General features: G+C 43.5%; 1 protein-coding gene across 1 annotated transcript in view; it reads right to left on the bottom strand.

The window, feature by feature from the left end:
• Positions 1-23,800, bottom strand: part of WDFY2 (WD repeat and FYVE domain containing 2) — a 64,040-nt gene extending 40,240 nt beyond the window's left edge. The window contains exon 1 of the mRNA XM_086481928.1: positions 23,664-23,800. Within this exon, the coding sequence (XP_086338054.1) occupies positions 23,664-23,800 (137 nt within the window). The remainder of the gene's footprint in view (positions 1-23,663) is intronic.
• Between the last annotated feature and the right edge of the window lie 1,604 nt (positions 23,801-25,404).

Below are 25,404 nucleotides of genomic sequence, written 5' to 3' on the forward strand. Positions count from 1 at the left end.
GCATTGGATGATTTAATTATTGCAATCCAATTACTTTCACCTCCTTCCCACATTCAAATGTTTCAGTAATGGAAGTTATTAGAAAGATCCTCATTAGATTAAAATACAGGCCTGCTACGCAATAAGTGACTCAGTGGAACCATGCTAAAAATACCTAGCGGATCCATGATTTTGCAAGAAAGCAACGCTCCAGGTCCCCCCTAAATTGTCCATGTAGCAAAAAGATTGAGAACCTACCAGGTCACCAGCCCACTTCCAGCTGCCCAGTAGGAACATCTGCCCAGCAGAACACAACACTTTTTTTTTTTTTTTTTAATCTCCCAAAACTGCTAGGGGCTATCAACTAAGTTAGTGATAATTTTTAAGCTATGCATGCTTCACTTCACATAAACATAAATTCATTACTCAACGGATAAAAAAAAGTAAGCTTATGCTTTTGAACCTATGAAGTGAAAGCTGGACATACCCATTTTCAATATACATACCACCTGCATGACATTTCCAAGAAATGATATCCATATATAGGTTAAATTACAGGAAGAGGTTGATATTTGATCCCAAGCACTAAATTAAGTCCCTAGCTGTAATTTACAACAAACATAAATGCTAGTATGCTGGAGTATAAAGAATTTCCTCAGTTTTACTCTTCTTTCCCATTCTGCTCTGAAATGATACCACAGCATCTGTAAGAAAACAGCACAGCACCTGCGAAGAGATGAATGCAGAAGAAAAAAGCTTGCAAGTAAGAAGGGGATATTGAGGAAGACAAGAGATCCTGGCTCAGTCATACCCTTAGGCTTCAATTTGTTTTTCATATAAATGTTTTCCTTGGCTAACTATACAGTGCAGCATCTAGTAAATTATGCCTTTACTGCAGGGGAAGGAGCCCACATTTCCACATCCATAGAACCTCTCAGCATTTTAATTTCTGGATGTAAGTCATCTGCACCATCCATTGCAAAAGGCTAAATTAAATCATTAACTACTTCACTGCTTCTTGGAGGATATCTGATGTATTAAACAGAGTATAACCATTCACTGCACGTATTTGAGAATCCTGGAGTAAGGGAAACAGGGTCCTAGCTGCAAAAAGACAAGAGCATGCACAACCCGTAAAAGCGTTTTTTTCCCCTGACAGCATACTTATCATATTCAGTCAGAAAGCACCTAACACTTAATTCATACACCACGAAGTTGTAGGGGAAAACCTGTGTTTCTTGGATTTTGAGAACAGTATCAAGCATATCCAGATGCAAATGAACCCCTTTCCAAGCAAGCAGCTGTTACGTCCTAACAGTCACATAGTTCCCATAAAGTCATTACCTCTAAACCCCCCAAACCAACGCAACCCTCATACCCTTATGGTATAGGTAAGCTCCTTAGCCAATAGATAGGACAATCAGCTGGTCACATGCTGCTGCAGATGCTGAAGGCGTATTGAAACACCATCTCTAAGAACAGATAGGCTTTTGTTTTTCAAATACTGATGAACAATTATGGCACTGTTTTTCCAGAGACAGCAAACACTTCTACTTGGAATGTACTTGCATGCTCTGTGCCACACCAAGATGCCTCTGGAAATGCTCTCCTTGAGACATCAAGGACTTTCTGCAGAGGAATCCTATTTCCAGTTCCTCCAGTTTACCATTCAACTTGAACAATGATTCATGGGTGATAAAATGTTCCCTCAGCTTTTCTGCTCATTGCTCTTTTCCTCTCAGGGCAGCCTGAGTCAGAGACATTTTCACCATCCTCACACAAACCCAACCCCTACCTGCTTTGCTCTGCTAGTGGAAGCAAGAAGCCACTCTGTTGCTCTGAACCAGTGGGACAACTTTGGCTGGGGAGTCAGGCAGGGTACTCTCTGGGAAGGAAAGCAGCAAGCCCAGCAGCTTTAGTGCCAGCAAAAAGGGACGGAAAAAACAGGGCAAAACAATGCAAACCCAAGCCCATCCTGAAAGTTTTGTTCTTCAGCTGCAAAGGGACTGCAGCCCTGAAGTGCCTTGCCAGGGCTTCTCAGATTTCTTCTTATCACATAGACCGAGGAGTACCTTGTGAGGCGCCAGCAAAGCCCAAAACTCTGATTCCATAATTTAGAGGTCATCTGGCATTTCAAGTGCTTACAAGACAGTCAGTTTGTCACTTCTGCATTCCCGTGGAGGTTGCACAGGGAGATGGAAATCAACATGAGTGCATAGAAACTGTCTTCAAATCTGTATTGTAAGACTGAATATCACATCCTAAACTTTAGGTTTTATTATTAAAAAAAATTCATCTCAAACATGCAGCACCTCTTCACATCCAGCTACTTCTTTCATACAGCCTCATTACAGCTTTCCCGTTCTTCAGCATTCAGCTTCATACTGTGCTAATTTTTTTCAATCATCTTTAAGGTAGTTAACTGCAAATTTCAACAAACATTCTCTTGAGGTTGTGTTACAAGATTAGAGGTTTCTCTTATCTCTACTTTCTGCACTAGTTAGTTGCTGTGTATACTCCTATCATTTTTTACATGCTTCCTCTTTAAGGTAATCAATCTTTCCAATCTCTTGGGAAAGCTGTTCTTGTGTCCTGTTCTCCTTACCCGTCTTCCAATCCCCCTAATGAGGCAATATCCTGTCTGAACTGGCGTAGTCTCTACTAAATGCAGCAATCCAGACACAGACAAACCTGCTGAATTGTAAGAGCATTATCATTCTTTTCTTCATCCATCTTCTCCCTGTATGTACCCTAGCTGCATTTGCTTATTTGGCAGCGGCTGTACGTGGTTTTTATTCACACTGGCACGATTTAGAAATTTACAAAATATGGATGAGAGAAATATGTGTACTTATCAATATTAGATTCTCTCTGTGATACAGTGCAATCTACCTAATATATTCTCTTGCAGTTCTTCACATCTCTCCAGACCCAATCAGCTTATCTCCTAATTTGGGGTAGATGACTGGTCCAGACTGCACTGGTGGGGCATGGAACAGAGGATTTGTCAGCTACAGCTCCTAGGGACAATCCCTGAACCACATGTTCCTGGCAAAAGAGGTGGAAAGAAAATGATAAAGGAGAGCAATGGGCAGAAGCAACCACATGCCAGGGTAAACCTTGACAGTATACATCATGCTTTCTCCTTGTGAAGACAGGACAGGAAAGCCATGTCTGTTACATAAGCATAGGAAGGACACAAGACCAACTCTCTCCTCAGGTATAGAAAAATACATTACTTAAATATGTGAAATGGTGCAATGTATTACAGAGCAGTTTTGTAAAGACACCTTGTGCAACTGTGTCTGACAGAAGGCTTAGGTGACTGCTACTCACTCACCAAACCAATAAAGCTTGTAGCAGCTTCAGTTCATGGCAAAAGCATCAAATACTATTAAAACCTCTCTGCTGGAACCTTGTTACTAGCTTACTTTACTGAGTTATTTTTCTCTAGAGGTTACAAGAAGAGTCCTTTGCAATTCCTGTCCAGATGCTGTCTCAGCTTGCATTCTCCTGACCTTTACTGCTGCCATTCATAGGGGAAGTATCAGTATTATCTTGGAAAAAACAGATTTGAGGTCATGAGATAAAATCAGCTCTAAAGATCTGCTTCTCTGTTTTGCAGCTCCTCACACTTAAATCTTATTCCGAACTAATACAAAACGCAACATCCTGAAGTTCAAAAGTCATAGGTTCTTACTATGTCATGCTATTGGACACGGTGATCACAATAAAGGTGTCAATATTTATATATTCACAGGAATCAGGGATTCGAGACAGAGTGCCTTTAAAGCAAGGACTTTCAACGTCATTGCTGATTTAACTACTGAGCAACTGTACACGATCACTGGAAAAAGCTGATCAGCTTCCCCCACCCTGAATAAAGATGAAGCTCCTCATTAGGGAACTTACTTTCAGTAAGCTCCCACACCAGCCTGCCCAAATTCACAGGTAAGGATTCTTGAACTCACATAAAAGAACAATGACGGCTGACAGGAATGGAAATTACAACAGATGCAAAGAATTGTATAACACATACCACAGAGCTGGCCTACAATAGTATATGTGGGTATGAAGAGCACATCATCCACTGTGCTACACCATCAGAGACAGGGAATGCTGCGAGTAGGCACTGTACCACCCGACCCTATATCATTGTCAGGACGGTGCCATGCCTGTTACTACTATTAATAAATCAGGCCATCATCTTTAAAGAATAGTAAAGATTTGGAGAATAAAGATGTAGAGAGACTAAGCTAGTAACAAGGGCACGATTTGTACGGTTCCATTTCAGGAAAGGGTAACTTGGTGTTAACAAAGACAGCTACACATCACCGATCTCTGAGTTAAGTGATATTTTCACAGTGGCCTGAGTTACCTGCAGAGGAGTTGCATGCACATGAACACAGCTTGTTCTACACCACTTCATTCACAGATATTGCCTTCCAGCAGAAGGCTATTAGTTAGTATAGGCATAGACAGTGTGAAGGTGTCTGAAGTAATGACTTTGGGCTATTTGAGGGCCGTTGGAAGCAGCGGATGGCAGCAGACTGAAGCAGACTAGATCTATCACTGACCTTGGCAGAGGACAACAGATTTTAAATGGTAATACAAGGTAGAAGACAGCTAGAGACCACCTATTGGGCAAGATAATCCTCGAGCTATTAGTTAAAGCATAAAAATCAGCTCACGGCATCTGCCAGGGAAAAAGACGAGCTGAGATATGGGCTAAAGGCAGTAAATAAGGGAAGGGTCCTTTTTGATCCTGCTGCCTTGCAGGCTCAGCACTCTCTGAAAAATTAAATCAGGTTTGTAATTCTGGCTCAGCTATTCACAGGTCAGACAGGATTGCTTCTTACACGGAGAGCAGGGAGGAGAGGAACAGCTTTCCTTGCAGACAGTTAAGCTGCCATGCAAAAAGGCTGAGGCAATAGGTCCAGTTACCTCAAGCCATGAGATATGCTTCCCATAAACTAAACCCCACTGTTTTGGTTCCAAAATCCATGTATGTTCTGCTGTGTCAAGCAGTTCCTCCTCCCACTCGCTTGGGCTGGTATTTGAGACATGCTGAAAACATCCAGGTGGAATGACCTGACAGTCCAGTAAGTCTCTTCCACATGTCATATCTAATACAAAGTAATTACATCTTCTTATCAAACACAGAGTGAGTTTTGGAGGGATATACGCAACTCGTGAGCAGTTATCAAGAAATGTAAATCATTAACAACCTGCAGCAGATTAAGTAGTTTACTTAATTGAGAGATGTCCCAACTACTGAGCATCTGGAGGGAGGCAGCGCATATGGCGGGCAGTATTTTAATAATTTACTCAGAGACCAGTGGCATGTAACGATTTTTATAACCAATTTTTATTCCTGTTGGAGGGGGAGGAGGGAGAAGAGATTAGACAGAGCTGTCCTGTGGACAGGATCTAGCCCCTAAAACAGATCAGCTGGACAGCTTGCTCTAAATAATACCAATAAACAGTAACAGCAAGTTTACAAGAAAGACACAGAACAGTTACGACCTTGAACACTGCAGTGAACAACTGGGTTGCTTTGGAAATACACACAAATTTTCATCATCTGCACTGCACAGCAGAAATAGATGCAAGCTAACAAAGGCTCTTAGAAATGCAACAACCAGATTGCTTCACAAATGCATCTTTTCCCCCCTGGCACTGCACCTTTAAAATACTTGCTCGGCTCACATAAATCTGAAAGATCATGTTTTGTCTTTGCTTTTCCCACTTTTTTTTTTTTTTTTTTTTTTTCCAGAGCATTTAATGGTTTTGTTTGATTAGTTTTTGAAAGGAAAGTATTTCTGTAGAAGGAAACAAAAGGTCATGGTATGGCAGCTATGTGGTAATTAGAAGCCACTGAACACAGTTGAGGATCTAGGTCCCAGCTTTCCCAGTGGTCAACCAGTAACTTCTACTTAAGACATAGGAACCAAAGAAGACACTCCAGTAGCCTACTTCCAAATCACACACTTAAAAGCTTAGAGATATTTTTCTGTACTCCCATCAGTTCTTCTAATCATCCCACACTGTCTGCTCCTCTGGCACCCTTCATTTTTATGCACATACCAACCACGCTATTTCTCTCCCCAGAGTTTTGGCTCGAGCACTCTGGTTCAGCAAGAGCTGACAGTGATTTACAAGTCCTGCTAGACTTGGCCTTTTAAAAATACTCACACTATTGGCAAGAACATCAGTTTCAGATGTGTATGCGTGTGGGAAAGGTGTATCCCAGTCCTCCTGTTTTCAGAAACACCCATTAACTGGCAGGTACCAGACTAGCAAGGTCACTTCTCCTTGGCAGTAGCAAGACTTCAGCATTTGTGCACCTCCAAGCAACTGCAGAGGTAGCCCACATACCTGCTCAAGCAGCCGTTGTCCCCTTTCTCACCAAGTCAATCATGACTTTGAAGAGGTGAGGCAAAGGCAAATATTGCCATTCACTCCACCTCACTGCAAAGGAAAGAATCTCTTCCCATTTGATTTCCATTTCTCTACCACTTGTAGCATCCCAGCCCACTCCCCGTTGCCTGAGAAGCATCACACATTCATTGTCTCTCAATTACTCAAAACAATTGAATGCATTTTAATAATATTTAAACAGGTTTTAAAAAATCCAGTAATAAACTGGGAATTATTATGGACTGCTGCTGGGAAAGGAGCTGCTGGAACACAGAAGGATACAGTAGGTACTTCAGGTTTTCAGGAGGCAACAACTGGCAGATGAAAACAGCTAAACGCACTAAACACCTTTCACATCACCAATGCACAAGGTGATTTTTACCAGATTTCTGGTGCCAGTGTTTTTCCTGATCCAAGCTGCCCCATTTCACTTTCATATCAGGTGACTGCTGAATATTGGTATTTAACAGCATTCAGCATTAACAAGGATGTGCGGCTGCTCCAAGTTCATGCAGGAAGGAGACAGCCCGCCTTTTCTGAATTCCAAACTGATAAGAGTGTGTCACTGAAAGAATTAGTAAACAGGAAGGTGAGGAAAGGAGAGAGTGAGTTGAGAGGGGTTGCGTTAGTGGTAAAACGTGAATGGGAAGAATAAGCAGTAGGGAACAGTTTATAAAGTACAAACGATACAAAGCCTGCCATAAGAACGGCAGCAAGCACCTGGTTCAGTAGCCCCCAGACAAGAAAACTGAAACAGTATAATGTTTTGGTAGTAACAGACCTATCCAAATGAAGGCAAGAGACTGAAGACAAATCCTTCAAACCCCAAAACTCTCCCTGCATCTCGATTACTGTGGTATCAAGGCAGCTTTGTGCCTGAGGTCACCAGAAGTAAGGGAGAAGTCTAGCTCCATGCTGCATTTATGAAGCAGCCTGCTGGTGACAGACATGGTAATGAAAACCCTTCCAGCTGCACTCGACAACTGAGAGTTTCCCTGCATGCAACCTCCAAATATGTAACATGGAAATGATTTCCCACGTTAAGGCTTCTCCAGAAAGCGTGCTTGCACTTACCTCAGTACCTCACAGATACGAAGTTCTTCCTCTGCTCCTTGGGACACTAAATCCATTAGGCTGTATCAGTTTTCTCTTAACAGACAGGATTTTTTTTTTAGCATTTAAGACAAACAAAGTTTCATTATCTATCACTGTGAAATAAGCATAGAGGAAAATAAACAATAGTTTGAGAAAGGAAGTTATGACCAATGCACACTATCTGAATTAAATTTCAAGTGATCTTTTCTCAACTGCATACTGCAAAATTTGTACTTGAAAGAAAACATTTTCACTGTAAATTTTTTCAAGGTGAGAAATAGCTCCACTTCAGTTGGCTTCATCTGCAGTACTCATGGAAAGTTTCAAGTCTCAGCACTGGCTCTTCGCAGTTCCTACTCTTGTTTCTTCCACAACTTGAGTCAAGTTACTCCCGGATCTCGAGAATGAAACCTTTTTCTGTTCAAAGTGGCTTAGCTTGTGAATAAACAAACACACAGAATCAAACTTGGTGCTGTTCAGGAAATATTTACAAAATACTATACAAAAATAAGAACCATCTGTTTGAGATGCTTCTAAATCAATCCTGGACAGTTAGAGAAAGCAGTGCCACGACCCAGCTCCACAAGAGAACTTAAGTACAGTGATACCAAACACCAGCAGGTCTAAGGTCTGGGAGTACTGCTCCCACTAAAGAGGTAGGTACTGAAAAATGAGACTCTCGTTAAATATGGCAATTCAAGCTAACTGACACAAAGTGCCAAAAAGATGTGTGAAATCCCACATCCTCCTCAGCCCTGGATACACTCCTGCAATCCTGTCTTGGACTGTGTAAGCACCTGAATCCCAGACTCTTGCCTCGTGACACTCATTTTTACTCCGTAACAGCTTAGCTGTAAAAGGACTCAACTAGAAGGACAAGACAGGCTACAAGATCTCCTCAGAATCTCATCTTGAACACGAGTCTAGGGTGAAAAAAAAAAAATTAAATAAGGTGGGATGGACATTAGCCTGGGCATTTTCTCCACAGGAGGCTCAGAAGTCACCTGTACCTGCTAAGTTCTCACAACAGCAACTCAACACTATGCAAACTTACCAAAGATGTAGCAGTTATGTTTTTACATAGCATCAAGACTGGATAAGCACTAATTGAACAAGAACTAAACTTCTCTGCAAGGCAGGATGGTTAACCACACATCCCTATTCTCTCCATCTACGAAGAAACTTTCCATTTCAACTTTCAGCTTCAGCAGTTGATTTTTTTTTTTTTCCCCAATTGCCTAATTTTTTCAGATAATACCTAACTATAACAAATTGCCAAATGGCAACAGCAGTGTCACTCTGATCCGTAATTTCAGGCAACAATATCAATTTAGTTACGTAGGAGGAAGGGGAGCCAAGTCAGACATCTTGTTCCATTTATTATTATGTTACTTCTGCGTAACTGATAGTTATTCATAATTGGAAGTTTACTCGACTCCAAATCAGCTCCTCTCTCTTAGTATCTGGTTAAAATTGTTGTTTCCACAAGATTTTATGCAATAGATGCCAAGCAGAATTTCTATTTGTGTCCAGAGTAAGAAAGTGCAATCTTGCGGTACAGTAAAAGCAGCAGATTTTGTAGGAAAATACTATAAAGACTGTTGAAAATCCTTATGTCCTGGGTATTCAAGGTGCATATGATTCTAAGGAAATTTTGATGCTTTCTTGATCATCTGATCTTGGACCTTAAAAAGGCCATCATAGTCTTGTAACAACTTAGGGCAGGGCTAAAATAAACTCACACAATTTCCTGTGTCAGAGGACCCGTACTAGAGGATAATTTCAGATCAACTGCCCAGAGAACAGTTAGCGTTATATTGAAAACTAAACAAGAAACTTTTCATAGAAAAGGAGTAAACATAAAAGGCTCCTACAACAAGACACTTACAGAACAACCACCTCTAGCTGTACAGTGTTTTCTATTGCAAATGTGCTTTGAAGATTAACTTAATTATTGTACCTGAAGCTTCCTATGCTTTTCTCAGGTAGAGATGCTCACAAGCTATTGAAATAGCACACTTCCTCTTACTAGGAAATGAAAGTTTCTTATCTTCAGTCCACCTTGAAGTTTTAATACAACCTACATATCCTATTATAGCTTTCTATAGTCATTTGGCAGCAACACCAAAGACCTTACAGAAGCCTTGGTTACATGAAAACATGTATGGGTGGAAAACAATGCTTGGAGTAAGGTCTGTGGTGACTGTATGCCCAACTTATTTCAAGTACATTAGGGACTGAAAGAGGCAGAAATGTCATTTTTATGATTGAAGGTCTTTTCAAAGATTAAAAGCTTTGGTAAAGCTTCCCCGCAGAGAGTGTCTCTGGACTTCCTTGATCTTCTTCAAGCTTTGCTCTACACTTGGATCACCTCAATGAAGAATTCCTTCTTCAGCACATAACACCCAACTGTTGATGTGTTTCAAAAGGGTAGATGATTAGTGACTTGTATTTCAAAATTGGTCATTACTACAGTTTAGCACTGTTCTATGACTTTGAAAATACAGAACCAAAGCTTTCACTTGGCCTGAAACAGTGGAGGGATTGTCACACTTAGCGGAACTGAAGCCTAGGCTCTTCTACTGGCAACCCGTGGAGCAGCCCTAGTGCAGCTGCAGTGACACCAAGCCCACTGGAAGGATGCCATCCCAGGACAGCGTAAGCAGGGAATGAGCTGGCATGTAAAGAAGCATTCATACCCCATCTCCCAGACCTACAAAATATGATGAAGCAATGCTCTCCTCAAACCAGTCAGAGACTTCCCTGGGTGTCAGAAACAAAGGCTCATGGAGACAAATTATCCTGACGGCTGTTGAGAAACGTGAGGAGATGTACGCACGCAGGTTACAGGTCCAACGCTTGGGCCTCCACTGGTGCAGCAAGCAAACACAGGGGTCTGACCTGAGGACTCGGCAGAGGCCAGGAGTGCCACCTCAGTGCTCCAGCTGGGTTTCAGCCCTGGCTGTGGCCCCATGGGTCACTGGCCGATGTCACACGCAGGAATTTGGCAGCACATGTACTTCTGCTCAGTGTTGCAGCCCCGGGAGACCCATCCTCCCCCGGACATCTGGTTGAAGTTAGTCTTAAGAATCTCAAACTATTTTTGGTCTCGAGTTTAGCCTTTTTAAACTTATTCTTACAGATCTCAAACCAGCAGAAATGTTTACAGGCAGACCAGTTTAAGGACTGTGTCTTGTTTAACCCAGTGGCTTGGTTTGTTGTTCGTTTGGGGTTTTTTAAATCACAGAACATTTCCTGTAGGCAATTTATCACCCGACGAGCAGGGACAGCCACACGATCTGGATGCCACAGAGATGTGAAACACACCTAGATTAGTAAATGACACAGGCCTGGGACCCGTCTCTGGCAGCAAGGCCACCTGGCATAAAACCACCAGCTGCATCCAAGCCATGTGCTGGGAACAGTTCCTGGTCCAAGCTGACTCCCAAGCCCTGTCTGGGGACTGTTTGATGCTGTGCGAATTGGCTCACGGCAAGAGCAGTGCCTGGTACCAACAACCGTACTGTACAGCCAGCCAGATCCCCATGCTTGAAAACGTATCCTCACGCTATTTAATTTGTTAGTAATACAGTCATTATAGCAACTGGACCTGGGTTCAGCTGCCTGTTTCTCCCAGCTGGTTCATGCCGTCATTGAAAAGAGGAAACAATATCAATCCTACTGAAGTCTGCCCTGCATACACCACCCTGTGCAATACTGGGCTTGTTTAAAAGAATTGGAAAGTTGTAACAACAAGAGGTTTGCTGTCTCTGCTCACAAGACCTCTCCTTTCATGTTACATTGTACACCACAATGATATCTCAAGGTAGTCCATATTTTCCCATTTTCCCTCCTTCATTTTTATTAGCCTAAGGTCACTGTAAAGGCATTGGCCAGCAATGGAATAAACAGCAATTTCTGGCTTAGATTCATCATACACAGCAATAAAGGGAAATCAAACTCAAAACAAAAAGATGACCATTGCCAGGATAATGCTTCAGAGCATCACAATGGCTAGCTTGCAAACTAGGAGCCTGCCTGCAAACACGGGCACTATCATTTATTTCTGGAAAAATACCATTGAGTCCGAGGTGTCAGTACATGCACACACACTGCTTTTTGAAACCATGGTTCGCCCTTTTTAATCCACATGCAAAACACACAAACACAGATCACTAAGCAATTACCCATGTCATTTGCTTTTCCCACATACAGAATTTTTGTCAAAATGCTTATTTATCTACTTCTCCCATATCACTTTGTATACAAAACACTTGCCTACATAGTTAATAGTGCAGGTTTTGTGATTAAGAGCTGAATAACAATTACACTTGTTTCTAAAAGAATCTGGCTCTTTAAATCGTGTAAAAATGTCTGTTCACGTAAAACATATGAACACAAGCTCAGTTTTAGAGCAAAGGAAAGACCACGGGACACACTGACAGAGGCAGACCAAGCCATTTGTTAGGTTTATCCAAGCTTCCTGCTGGTGACCCTCAACATTTGCAGCCCTTGGGCCATTCACTCAGATGTGTTCACACCTCATAAAAAGAAGTAGATTTTCATTCCCAGTTCCTCAAAAAAAGAGTTTTTAAGTCATCAGGTTTTTAGCAAGATGAATATAAGCTGTGACCAGAGGGATGCTATGGATGAAACTAGTTGGGGATGGAGACTTCTTGGTTTGGTTTCCTGTTAATGAAAACTTACTAAGGAAATCCTCATCAAGCTTATCTCTTACCAAAGAACCTACTGGGGAGGAGGGAAATAAAGAGTAAAAGCATCCTAAATCACAAAGGAGCTTTCAGAATTCAGATAAAGTTCATGCATTTTCAGGCACTACAGCATGATATTTTTTTAAAACAATCAGTACATTCATGACTCCCTTTCCCTACTGCTTTCTCTGGTATCTAATATGGGTTAGCCACAGCATTTGAGGAAAAGTTAACTACTGGAAACCTAAGGACCATGACCATCAGCATTTATAGCATTTCTTGTTTGACAAAAAAACCCCTACCTTTGCTTTTAATCTTCCATTCCAAAACCAACACTTTGGCACTGAATTAGTGGTGAGCTACTGTGAGATTTCTTACTTTCCCACTGGTCTGGTGCTCCCCAACCATACTAGCAACCACAAAGATCGTACAATGGGGAAGATGAGATGCCAAACAACAAAGGTCCCAAATGTCCCCCAGAGCAACATCTGCAGCTATGCAGCCCTCAGAAACCCTGCCTGCAGTAGGGCTGAGAGCATGTCTCTGCAACAGCCCGTCACACTCAAGGGGGCTCCTCATCTGCCTATGCTTCGCAGCTCAGGCTGTCACAGAACTCCAGCCACCACAGCAAGCTCTCCAAAATTTTATGTGTTTTTGCTTTTTCGCTACAAATAAACCTAGCAACAACAGGAATCAGAAGATAAACCTGGAAGTTCAGTAACTGTTTGTATGGGTCTGAGCTAATGTCCCTGCTGGAAGTCCAGCAGGATCATTTACCAGCTGATATTTTGAAAGCGTGATGATGGATTCATCTATTCCCACTCATGTACTGGCAGTTGCAGAAGTTAGCAAGAAGAGATTTGTTTATGAAGTCTGATTCACTTCCTGAAGGGAAGAGACTGCACTCTTCTTCGGAAATGGGTTAGTGCCTATATGTCGTATAACCAGCCCAGGCTATGTAACACACTCTGCCAAGTACAGTGGTCTACTGCCATTGCAGCTGATACTCTTAAGCAAGCTGCTTCTCCTGCTTTCTCCTGCCTGAAGAAATCCAGCATACGTCCACTCTTAGCTGGTAATGGCAGCTGATGCAGTCTCAAAAACTCCTATTATTCCTGACTTCAAATGCAACACAACCTAGAAAACGTGAGGTAATATCATATAGGCTTTTGCTCATCAGACAGCACTAAAAGCTTCAGCTGCTAAGGCAGCACACAGAATGGCCCAGACAAGGCTCTGGTAGACCCGATGTGCAGTTTTGGAGCTTAATTACAGTTATTCTGACCGAATGGGACATAAAATAGGGCTCAACGGAACAGAATAAAATGCATCACTTCACTGCAGCAAAAACTATCAAGTTCTTAATTCCTGTCATTAAATGACTTTAGTCCAGGCCTAGGGCACAATAAAGCCACAAGTGTCAATTTTGACTTGACAGATACATTATCTTCTCACCCTTCTCCCTCAGCACAATTAATGTTGAGCCAGCCTTACTTCAATCTCTAGTTTTCATCGCTATCTGCTTCTGCCTGTGCTAAAGTAAACCATTACCATGGCATATTAAAAGCATTGAGATCATTCATCTCCAGAAACCAAATGCAGGGCTCTTTAGGAAAGGCCCTTTCACCTCCCCTCAAGCTCCTGGCAGCAGAAAGGAGGCCACACTGAGGCTGCTGCCTGACCAAGAAGTCCCGTGCCCCAGGAGTTTGAAGCAGTGGGACAAACAGGACAAGAGCAGGCACAAGGGTTGTATGCCTGACATCGGAGAACAGCACAGGCATGAGCTTTCCTACTGGACTTCCAGTAATGGCAGAAGTGCAATCAGCCTTTGACGATAGCTTATTGCTGGCAGAGCTGCTGAAACAGCCAGTGAAGCAAAGGCATGATTCATAAGCCCAGCCAAGACACCATGTAGAGGATCTCCTCTGCCACCAGAATGCTGCAGCTGTCTTTAGTCAAGCCTGCGTGCAGTAGAAGCTAGGCTGGATCACAGGTTACGTCCTTAACATCAAAGCAGAAATCATCTCCTCAGAAATTCTACTTTCACTCTACCCCATGCACATGGTGCTGCAAAACATAAGGCCTTTGCAATGTCAATTTGAACCACTCATTAGACGACTCCATAGCCCACATGGGCTCTAGCAAAGCACAGAGCTGAGTGGAGGGGACAGAAATTCTCCGCGTCAAACAGTAAAACAGGGATGGAGTGGGGAATAAGAAGATACAAGGATCAAAAATAAAATATGCAAAGTAAGGATAAGTCAGCACATAAGCAAAATGAGTGCAGACTAGTTACAAATAAAATGTAAGCCATCACTTCCAGTTTCACAGCACAGATTCCTAAAGTTTCCAACATCCACAAAGAGGGCAAAATACTTAATGAGGACCTGTCTTTTAAAAGGGATTACATTGCACGGTTTTCTAAGATAAGGGGCAATTGTATTAAATGAAAAGGCAATCCTTCCTGGATCTTTGTGTAATAAACTGGCCTAGAAACACGCGTATAGGCAAATAATTTACAGAACATGGAGTTCAACACTTGACGTTGCAGTGTCAGCTGACATCTGCAAGGAAAGAAACCACAGTGTAGCCATTCTCGGAGAAGCGTCCAAATCAGGAGACATCTACAAGATAAGCTTTGCTGTCCTGCTTCATAAAGGCTGAACAGCAACAAGAAGGAAAGCATCAGAACAGGCTAATTTTCAGTGTTCTCCTGCTTCAATTTATCTTGCACCACAATAAGCCTACTGGATTTCCACTTTCAGTCGCTGTCTATATGTTTTTTATTCCAAGTCAGAGATAAGATAAATAGTGTCTAAGTCAGAAACTTTTCGTACCTACATATCTAAAACTTGAAACCATTGTGTCAGGAGGATACGTACCACTGCTCTGAAACAATATCAAAATCCTCTCTCATCTCCCATCCTCTAGTGTGCATTAGTTTGCATAAATGTAATTACGTTTTCGCTATACCTTACTACCTTTTAAGCTAAAGTGAAAGCTTTAGCACCAGCTCATGACTAGGCCTTACTAAAGCTTTTTTTTAAAAAAAAAAACAAACACCTGTTTACTTTAGGACCTTAAAGTACTCCACGAGGCAGGTGCACCACCTGCTTAAGAATACAATTAAGCCTTTATTTTCTGTTATAAGTGAATTTGAAGCCAAAGTTAAATTTATCAAATTTGCACTCACTGCTGGAGGTGCAAAATCTCATTATCTGTCACATTCTAAACACAGGCGAGGATCTTCTCTCCATATACCTTCAAGACAGGGCACTGTATTTGCTCTGCCACCTGAATTCAGGTGATTCTAATGCGGGTAACTCAAAATTTTGCCTGGTGGCAAAACAGGCCAATTCATGTTAGGACAGCCTTTTCTCAGATTTCTCTCCATGGAACTCAGCTCCTAAGGAAACCGTGACAAAGGTCGAAATCATTGCCTTCTGGGGCTGATCAATCACTACCATTATTGCAAAAACCTGCTAAGAACATAGACCTTTTACATCCCAGTAGGAAGAAACAGTACAGGATTTGGAGAATAAAAGACAACGCTAGATCAAACTTCTCAGTAAACTTGGCAGCAGAACAGCAGTGCTCTTCTACCCAGAACTGTGCTTTGGCATTGCCTTTAAGTCAGTGCTCAAAACCTTAACAGTTCCCTGAAAAACTTAAGTGGTGAATACACATGGTATGACAAGCAAAGCCCATATGTTCAAAGTCTGGCCAAGGTTAGTTACACAATGCTATTTCCTGCAGCCTGACTAAACGAAAAATTAAAACACCCCTTTTTTTACCCGAGCCTACACAACTGTTCTCCCTGTCCTGAGGATGAAGGCTGTATTTTGTCCAGCTAAAATTTCAGCACAGTCTAATTTGCAGAATGTATTACCTGCTTTCTGATAGCGGTCAAAATGGGTATTTGGCTATTTGTGTGCAGTTTCAAGGCATCAGACATGTAGACTGTGATACATGAAGAACCCTGAGAGATGCATATGGTTTCACGATTATGTAAAGCTCCTTCCCCGGAGGGCTGCCTGGTAAACTTGCCATCTCCTGCTTCTCCTTTCATGAAATTGTCCTTTTCCTTCTCCAGGCTTGCTCCAGCCACTCACCCAGCCTGCTTGCTGGGATACTTGCCATTCCTGTGTGGATGTTTGTTTTATAGTTTTCCCATTTACTGCATTTCATACTTCACCTCACAAAAGTACAAAGAAGAAAGTTTTATTTTCTCTTTCCTAAAATGACACACACAGGACAAGGCTCTTCTGAGCAGGATGCATCCCACTGCATGTGGCTATTCTCAGTACCCCACCACCGCTGCTCCTGTCGCCTCCCACAGTGCCCCATCCCAGCCTGCCACATCGTGCAGCACCATGGCTGCATCCATCACTCCCTCACACCATAGGCAGAAGGGAAACAGCTGCAGTTTTTCTTGCTCCCGTCTTTGCAACAGACTATGCTAGGGACTACTGCAATTCTAAACAAATCTCAGCAAATACAGATACTGGAAGAGTTTTTTATAAAACCACTTGTATTTGACAGGTGTATGATGGAAGCAGCATGGGCAAGGCAATTAAACATGGCTTCTGGGGTGCTTTTATGCGTATGGCCTTCCGATGTCCAAGAGTTTTTGGGGCACAAAACCCAGCAATGCACAGGAGATACTTGTGCAAAAGCCAGTTGCTCTCCTTAGGGCACTGCATATCATCTACAAAGCTTTAAGAGCTCCCGAGCACAGGAGCACGTGCGTGCCTGCATTATCCCCTCCCATTCTCTCCTTCCCGTTTGTTCTCTGAGCTGCCAAGTATATTCTGACTTCTCTCAAGGCTGTTACAAACAATATTTTACAAAACTTGTGCCACTTTCAAGCAGTTCTCTTGCATGTATTATCACATAGCTGGAAGATGTTGCTGGGAAACCTGTGCACAGATCACTGACTGCAGATACCATGCAGGAACCAGTGCAGCTGGAAAGAAGGAAAGAAAAAACAAAAAGTCTGCCTCAATAAAGGTTGGTCAAACAAGCTACTGACATATTCCTATCGTGTTATAAGTTCACATGCTATTTGAGACCTTCAGTCCGCTAACTGACCCTCAATGAAAGGTCAGTCTTACTGCAGTAGCCTGGTAGTTTCAAAACTGTTGCAGTTCCTTTATTTGAAGGTATTGCAGCCATTTAACACTGTAGCATCACTGTCTCCTCCAGTCATCTTTAGCTTTAGGAGAAAAAAACAACAAGTTCCCTGCAACAGTACATTTTTAGTTATATCCTGCTCTGTACTGTGCATACTCCATTTGTTTCTCTTCCAGGGGTGGCAGGGCACAGACAGAGGTGGCATTGTGCAGTGCCCTCTTAGCGAGGACCATTATTCAGCTGCAGAACTGGAAAGACTACAGGGGAAGGTCACCAAGCCTGACAGATACAAGATACGCTGATGAGAGATCCAGTCTCTGTGTAAGCAGATGCCAGTGAAATTAAGACAGGGTCTGGGAAGACGAGAAGAAAAACGAGGACTGGTTTATATGGGAGATGGATGCACCATCTCAAAACTTGCTGCAACTCAACAGTGTTGTTCAGCAACTGGCAAGAAGATACCATAAGGCAAACAGAAAGACAAGTAAAAACCACTGCATGTCTGACTCTAAATGCTCAAGCACCTAATGTTCCACTCTATTTTGATGCCTAATTTTGCTCCTGAAACTGGGTCTATGCAAGTCGTGGTCCAAGCCATGTCATATCACACTTTTGCAGCTGCCAGCTTGCAGTTAAGACGTGAACTTAATACAACTGCAGGAGGTGCATCAATTTGTGCATTGACCTACATGAGCTAGCATAGTTGCAGGATAGCTCAAATCAGAAAGACAAGACTAAGTGCTTGTGCTTTAAATCTTTAACTCACACTAAGCACTTGGGGAAGACCATCCTAACGCAAGGGGTATACAAGCTCTGGCAAACTGCAACAAGCCTTCTCCTGGTGGCACAAAGCGTCACAAATGGTTAAAAAAAATACATTGCAAGGACTCCCCCAAGTTACTAAGTAGAGTTTATCATCCCCAGCAAGTACTCAGCAAAACATTTTACGTGCTGGTCCCGGCATTTTGGCATCTCATCAGGATACATGTTAGTCAAATCAGGAACAGTTACTTTTGAACATCTGCAACAGTTTCTAATTCCAAGAGCTTTTGGACCTCTGCTGTCTTCTCTTAAACCTCTTGCCAGCATCCGCTTCTTTCACTGAAACCGCCAGCACTAACCTCCACCCCGAGCTTTATTCCAAACACAGTCATCAAGTTGCAACATATTCAATTAGTTTAAAAAAATCCGAAGCAAACATGTTGCATCTACAGCTATAGGTCTCTCACAAATTTTGCATTATTAATGTGGAGTTCCTTCATTTCCACTCAACAATTTTATCAGTGACTGATATTTTTACCAAAACTTAAAGAACCTCCAGGCAGGGACAAGTCTTTTTATGCCTGTGAAGGGCATCCACACCTTCTGCACTGATTGAACTGCTGCTCATGCTGCAATAACCTGGGTGTGAAACCTACAGGCTTAGGTCGATAAACATACACAAGCAGACAGCACCAAAATCAGCTCTCACACCACCTGCACTTCTGCTGCAAACCAACAGCCACACACAAAGCAGAGCAGCCATCAGTGGCATAACCCTGTGCTTGGATGAGAATTACAGACCTGTATTGCAACCATACTACTAGGCAAGGCAATCACTTTTTACCACTCCACCACAGGAGAAAGGAAACCCAGAGAGTTTACCAAGGGTCTGCAGTTCCTTGTGTCCTACCTGGATGCAGCATCAAGTGAAGAGTCCAACCCTCCCATTTGAACTATTATGCTATATGCTTTGTGCCCTGGATCTGGACAAGGAAACCACAAGGAGCAAAAGATTGCTTTTGATATATTTAAGGGTGGAAAGATCACACTTCTCCGTGCTAGAAGGCATGTCAGCCGGGCGCCAAAGACAGCCCTCACATTTTTTGTCATATATGCACATTCCCATTCCTGGTTCACCATTAGTCTAATAAAGTCAGGATTTCATCTGCACAAAATGTCATTCATTTTTGTACCCCCTAAAAAACCTGCTAGTTAGCGTACCCAGAAGACATGGCTTGCACATGTGCATTTAAAAACTTCTTAAGTACACATCTGCATTTAAAACCTCAAACTGTAAACCAAACCTAGCAATATAAGCTCTGCAGAGTTTTCTGTATGTGAGATGAAGACACTAGTATGAAGGCACATCACAGTCTGATCTTACTGTTTATACATCGATCTATACAAAGAAGTTGAGACATCTCAGTTCAAAAGGAACTTATGAGGATGCAAGGTAGGGGAGAAGACAAAGGTTTCTGTTCCCTTAACAAGAACAAACAAACAAAAACAAACAACAAAAAACCAGTATCTATGTATTACCTATGGCATAACTATTTTCCTCCTAGGTTTTGACACCTTCTAGGAGACTAGAATGACTGTTTTTTAAAAAAGAAAGGATTTTAACAATTTTCAGTTGACTATGAAAGCTTTTACCTCCCATGAATCCTTTAAGAGGAACAGTTCTTAACTGCAATACCTACATTTCCAAGGTCTGTAGTATGGAAGTGAGCACACAACTCCCATGCAAAAGAGGGCCCTGACCAGAATTCATAGTTATCAGGAAAGTTGTCTGCACCTGCACACGTCTAAGATTTCCTCACCTACAACATAGCTAGTGGAAAAAAAGATGGCTAGTGGTGAAGTGCAGCTTTACCATGATGACACCTAGCCCCCTCCTGCCAGTCTCTCATGGTGACACGCAATAAGAACATCGAACATCCAGCTGAATTAGCACTCACATCACTGGCAGGCTCTTGAGAAACACAGAATTGTGCCAACACCAATCAGAACTGCTTGGACTGAAAGCTGGGTGAGTCAGTGCACTTCTCCCACCATATCCTCATGCTCAGGTAAGATTAATGACACTAAATCTTCTCTGGAGCAGGGAGTTAGATATGTCTGAACTTGACATGCCAGTGACCTACTTTTCAGACATGCCCAACACCCACATCTCCCCCTCTGAAGGCTCAGCAATTTTGAAATGGTACCACATGCTTTTAACACACAGGAAGCTGACAACAACCTAAGGCCAGCTGTGCACATTAGGAAAATCCCACTTTAGCTTCATGTGTAGCACCTAGGGCATTCGATGCTATGGATCACTCAAGACTCAACATGCTTGGATATGTCTTTTAATTCCAAGCGTTCGCTGGCAGGTGAAAGAGCATGGATCACTTCTAAGCTAATAATTTCTTTCTTTCTTTCTTTCCTCCTGCATCAGATTTATACATTCTTGGATAACAAATGCTGTCACTCCTTTAACTCTCACCTGCCTAGACAGGTGCATCCTTTTTCCTCAGAAGAAAAACACAAAATAAAATGACATCTTATCCCTCCCAATGCACACCAGCTGTGCTATAAAGAGGTACAGGCTCAGTCTATTTTGCCCTAGTAAGGAATCAGTCAAAGCTATGAAGATTAGGACACAATGCACATCGTTCAACTAACATGACTGACTAGGATTCAGAAGAGGAAATAGGTAGAGCATACAGGTGATGCACACTGAAAAGAAACTCCAACCTTGCAGGTTATGTAAAGTTTAGATAATCTAGTTAAATATCTTACACGCACACCGAGGTTCCTTCTTTCCCCCTCTATACCATTCTTTATGAGGAATAACCACACTCTCTATTATCACTTAGTTTTCTTTTTATTTCTTAAAATACATGCATGTATGTGCTACAAATACAGCGATTCAGGGCTATATAATGCATGACTACGTCTGCAAGCCATAGCTAAACCACTTCCGTGTCTTTTAAAGCCAGGTAAAACCACTGTTGCCATACCGAATACAGACTAGAGACCAGGCTCTGGCTTTGAAGAGTTTATGGGTACAGAGCCACATGATGCACTAAAGAAAACCTCTAAAGCGGTACCCAGTTGTTGTGTTTGTTAAGGCTATAGCAACTTCAACAACGGTATGTTCAGCCAATAGCCAGCGACCCGACCGAGAACTCCCTCCTCCTCTGTGTCTCCATATGACTGTCCTCCCCCAGCCTGAAGCAAGTGCTGGAGATGGCAAAGTTGTTCAAGCTGAAGCTCTCTGCAAAAATTTCAGAACGTTTCTCTCAAATGAGCAGTACATATCAGAGGCTGGTAAACATGGCCAAAACTCACTTACTTGACTAACACGTGACAGATAACATCTCCATAACCGTCCTTTACAGTTTCCAGGAATCTCTACAAGCCATCCACATTCCAAGGCCATTAAACAGCCATGTCAACACTAGCACTAGAAGGCAGGTCCAAACAGGAAAAGGTCCTGTAAGGATCTGCACAAGCCTAATCGTAAACCAGAGGTATTGAGAGTCCAATAAATTATGCTGCCACCCCAAAAATCTAAGTTTGACTCCCAACCTGCTTTTCCTTCCAAGTAAGTTCAGAATCTGAACCTTTTAATTACAATAAAAATGCTAATGCACATGGAAAATGGGAAAAAAAAAAAAAAAAAGCCAATCAACATCTTCATGCCTAAAGAACTAAAAGGCATGACCATAGCTTGTAGCAACTCAAAGACACCACAAACCAGCCCCACAAGCAGGCAAATAACCTGGAAACCTCCAGACTCACTACAGCATTTTAAAGTCCATAGAGCTATCCTGTATCACCAGCAAAGCTTTAGACATGTCAGCACATCCAACAGTAGATTTCTTCACTCGGCTTCATCAGCAAGCAGGACCTAACTGGCCTATACCAGGGGGTTGCTCTGCGATGGGAGAGGATGGTGCTCATGAACTTGCATTTTATTAGTGGGAAACCCCTGGCTTCTGCTTCCCCACTTGTTAGTTGAACCTGACATCTCGGTTATTAGTGAAACAGGCATCTCTCACCAATCCCTTTCTCTACAGAGAAATACTAACTTGGAGCATCAACCTATTCTCAACAATTCACACCTGCTAAAACAGCAAAGCTACTTATTTTTTCTAAGGTGGGGGGAGAGGCAGAGATTGTGAGACAGACATATACAGGAGCAAATGAATTTCAAGAATACTTTCTTACAGATAAAAAGAATTGGCTGACTAAGCCTAACAAGCTACAGTGACCTGAAACACACTCAAGCTTTATTCAGCTTTACAACAAATAAGTAAAAAATGTAAAGAAAATAAAGTCGTGGCAAAGTAGCAATGTAAAACTCTGCTTAGAGTCCCTTTTACAGTGTACTTGTTTTAAGTAGCTCAGTTCCTTTTGATATGAGGCATGAGAGTTCACTTGGAAACCATAGCTTAGATGAACGTAAATGATCATAAATTTGCATATTTGACAACTAGCTGAAAACTAACTCACAGTGAGGACAAAGACAAGACGAAAGAAATACTGACAGTTTTCTGGAAAGCTAGCAGAGACATAAAAGCAGACGCTCAACAGGATAACAGGCATCTAAGAGAAACAGTCCACCAAAAAAACCCCCCTTGAGAATCAAAATATATTCACATACTGGTCAACATTTGTCTTTCAAACTAGGGACACAGGTTACACACCGTGCACCCCAGTTGCAAAGAAACTCTGCTCAAAATAAGGATTCGTGGACTCCGCAAGAAAAACGAGCTCTTCCTTTAAAAGCGGGCACCTTCAGGATGGAGTTTCGAAGCTCCGGCTGCAGGGCTGAATTAAGTTTGAGCTCTTTCAGAAGAGACAAAGCTGCCTCTGGGCAGCCTCAGATCCCGCACAGCCCAGCTAAACGGCCTGAAAACATTCTCCCCTTTGGCAGCTTTACAACACGGGATTTAACTGGAAGATCTTATCACGGATACATGGAATTTTTAAACAATTACCAAGAAACGTTTGGAGAGGAGAAACGGGAACCAAAACTAGTTTAAGCCAATGCCACCGCAATCTTTAGGCAAGGTCATGACGTTCTCAGCGTCCCCGGCAATCCTTGTGATGAAGGCGATTTCAAATCCCATTTAACCCACGTTAAGAAAAGTCACGCAAGTCCCGCAAGTTTCAGCAGCGCCCCAGCCCTGACCCACGCGGCGGTGAAGGAGGAGATGGACACCAAGCTGGAGACCCCCGCCCCAAGCTCCTTCCCCTCCAGGACCAGATGTGGCTCCCTGAAGCGATGTCCTCATGCTGGACCACCGCGACCCTGACGTTTGCCTAGACTTCGGTGGTGGAGTCTCCAGTCACATCAGGGATGGCGGTGGTCTGTCACCACTCGTCGGTGAGGGTGGTGGACCACCACCGTAGGACCTGTCACCTCCCACTATCGCTCGTCCGTGATGGTGGTGGTGGACAGCCACGGCAGGCTGTCCACCACCACCACCCTCACCGACGAGCGATGGTGGGAGGTGACAGACCACCGCCACGGCCCCGCTGGACCCGTGGACGCCCGCTCCCCGGTACCTGTCCTCAGAGACGCTGATGACCCCGTCCTCCTTGGGCACTATCGCTGCCATATTCACCACCTCCTGCGAGCCCTCCACTTTGTTGAGCAGGAGGGGCTTGCGAGTCAGCGCCTTGGGCTGAGGCTCCGCCGCCATGGGCGCCGTGGGGCCGGCGGGCACTGCCGCTGCGGCCGGAGGAGGTTGCGGCCGGGGGAGGCGGCCCGCACTGCCGAGGCGGAGGAGGGACTTGCCGGAGCCGGGCGCCGCCGCGGGCTCCCTGGGAAGCACGAACCAACGCGGCGGCGGCGGCACCACCCCAGAGCCGGGCTGGGCCGTGCGGGGCGGGGCGGGGCGGGGAGAGCCGGTCTGAGGGGGGGAAAATGGCGGCCGCCCGCCGCCATCTCGCAGCGTGGGGCTACTGCGCCGCGCTTTCGCGAAGGAAAACCTATGGTCAGAGAGTGGTTTAAACACGCGTCTCCTTCAAGGGCCGCTCTCCCAGGGACGCGGGCTGCCCGTGGGTACGCCTCAGGGGGCAGCCAGCTAAACGCGTCCAGCTTCTGACAAGTGCCTGGTGCTCCTCTGTTGGCTTTGCTGTCCGCCCGTGGTCACATCGCTGTGAACCCTTTTGCGAAAGAAAGGCCAGTAAAGATTAAACGGGGCGATTGCTTCCCTCTGTCTACATTGATTTTTTCCTCTCTTGAGTTTATCTTAGGACTGAGGGTCAGCACTTGGGGTAAGGAGAGGATTTCTGCTGCTACAGTAGACAGTTGGACCGTGTCACGTTAAACTTTCTGTGGTAGTTTCTGCATCACACAACACTTACATAATTGAACAATTTCTACGTGAATTTTACTGTTCGGTGTTGAAAATGGGTGAAACACCACGCGGGGCCTGCCCGGGCAGAGGTGATGGTCAGTGGCAGCCTCAGAGCGGGCAGGGGTTGGCAGGAGGTTTGCAGCGTGGCAGGGCTGCCTGCGCCGTGGCAGGAGAAATTCACCATCGGAGAGTTTATTCCTAAGGGAAACCTAACAGCCTTCCATCAGCTCCTTTTCAACAAGATGCTACTTTTCACTCACTTTTCCTGACGGGTTCGTTGAGGTCCAAGAAGGTCAGATTCTGACCAAGGAGGTCAGAACGTGCCCAAAATTCTGTGTTAAAGTCAGTGGAAAAGCACTTCCTCCTGAGGGATACACCAAACTTTTGTAATCCGTCTCCAAAGATTCTGGAAAATCATGCTCAATGTTGTCCTATATCTCAGAAGTCATCAGCAGATTGTAAAGCATTATTTCAGCTGTAACTTTAAGTTTACCCACTCTATGCCAAAGAGCAGCAGTGGTCCATGAAAAAAATCAGTGCTCCTGCCCATCAGCAGAAAAACTGAGGAGACTTGTAAGAGTTCAGGAATAAGAAACGCAAATGTTCCTTTTTCTCTGGGAGGAATGTACAGCAGCATCAGCAACAGAACAAATCCTGATTGCCCACTCGGCACTTATGTTGCCTATGTAGTAGATATAGGCCACAGAGGAAATATACAGTAAATTCTTTGGGGCAGAAAGTAAATTTTCACAATGCTTAGTATCTGCGATATGTTAAACAAGCAAGCAGTATCTGCAGGACCTCAGCAAGACATTCAGGCTTTACTCAACTAAACTGTTAGAGGTTCACAACTGTACTGTGGAGGGAAAGGTCCAGTCAGCAACAGCTGGTGCCTCTGTAATAGCTTATAGGAAATGAATCTGCAGTCTCAAACTGTTTCCCAG

Source organism: Leptosomus discolor, chromosome 1, assembly GCF_034619465.1.
Source record: "Leptosomus discolor isolate bLepDis1 chromosome 1, bLepDis1.hap2, whole genome shotgun sequence".
In the NCBI taxonomy this organism is placed as follows: domain Eukaryota; kingdom Metazoa; phylum Chordata; class Aves; order Leptosomiformes; family Leptosomidae; genus Leptosomus; species Leptosomus discolor.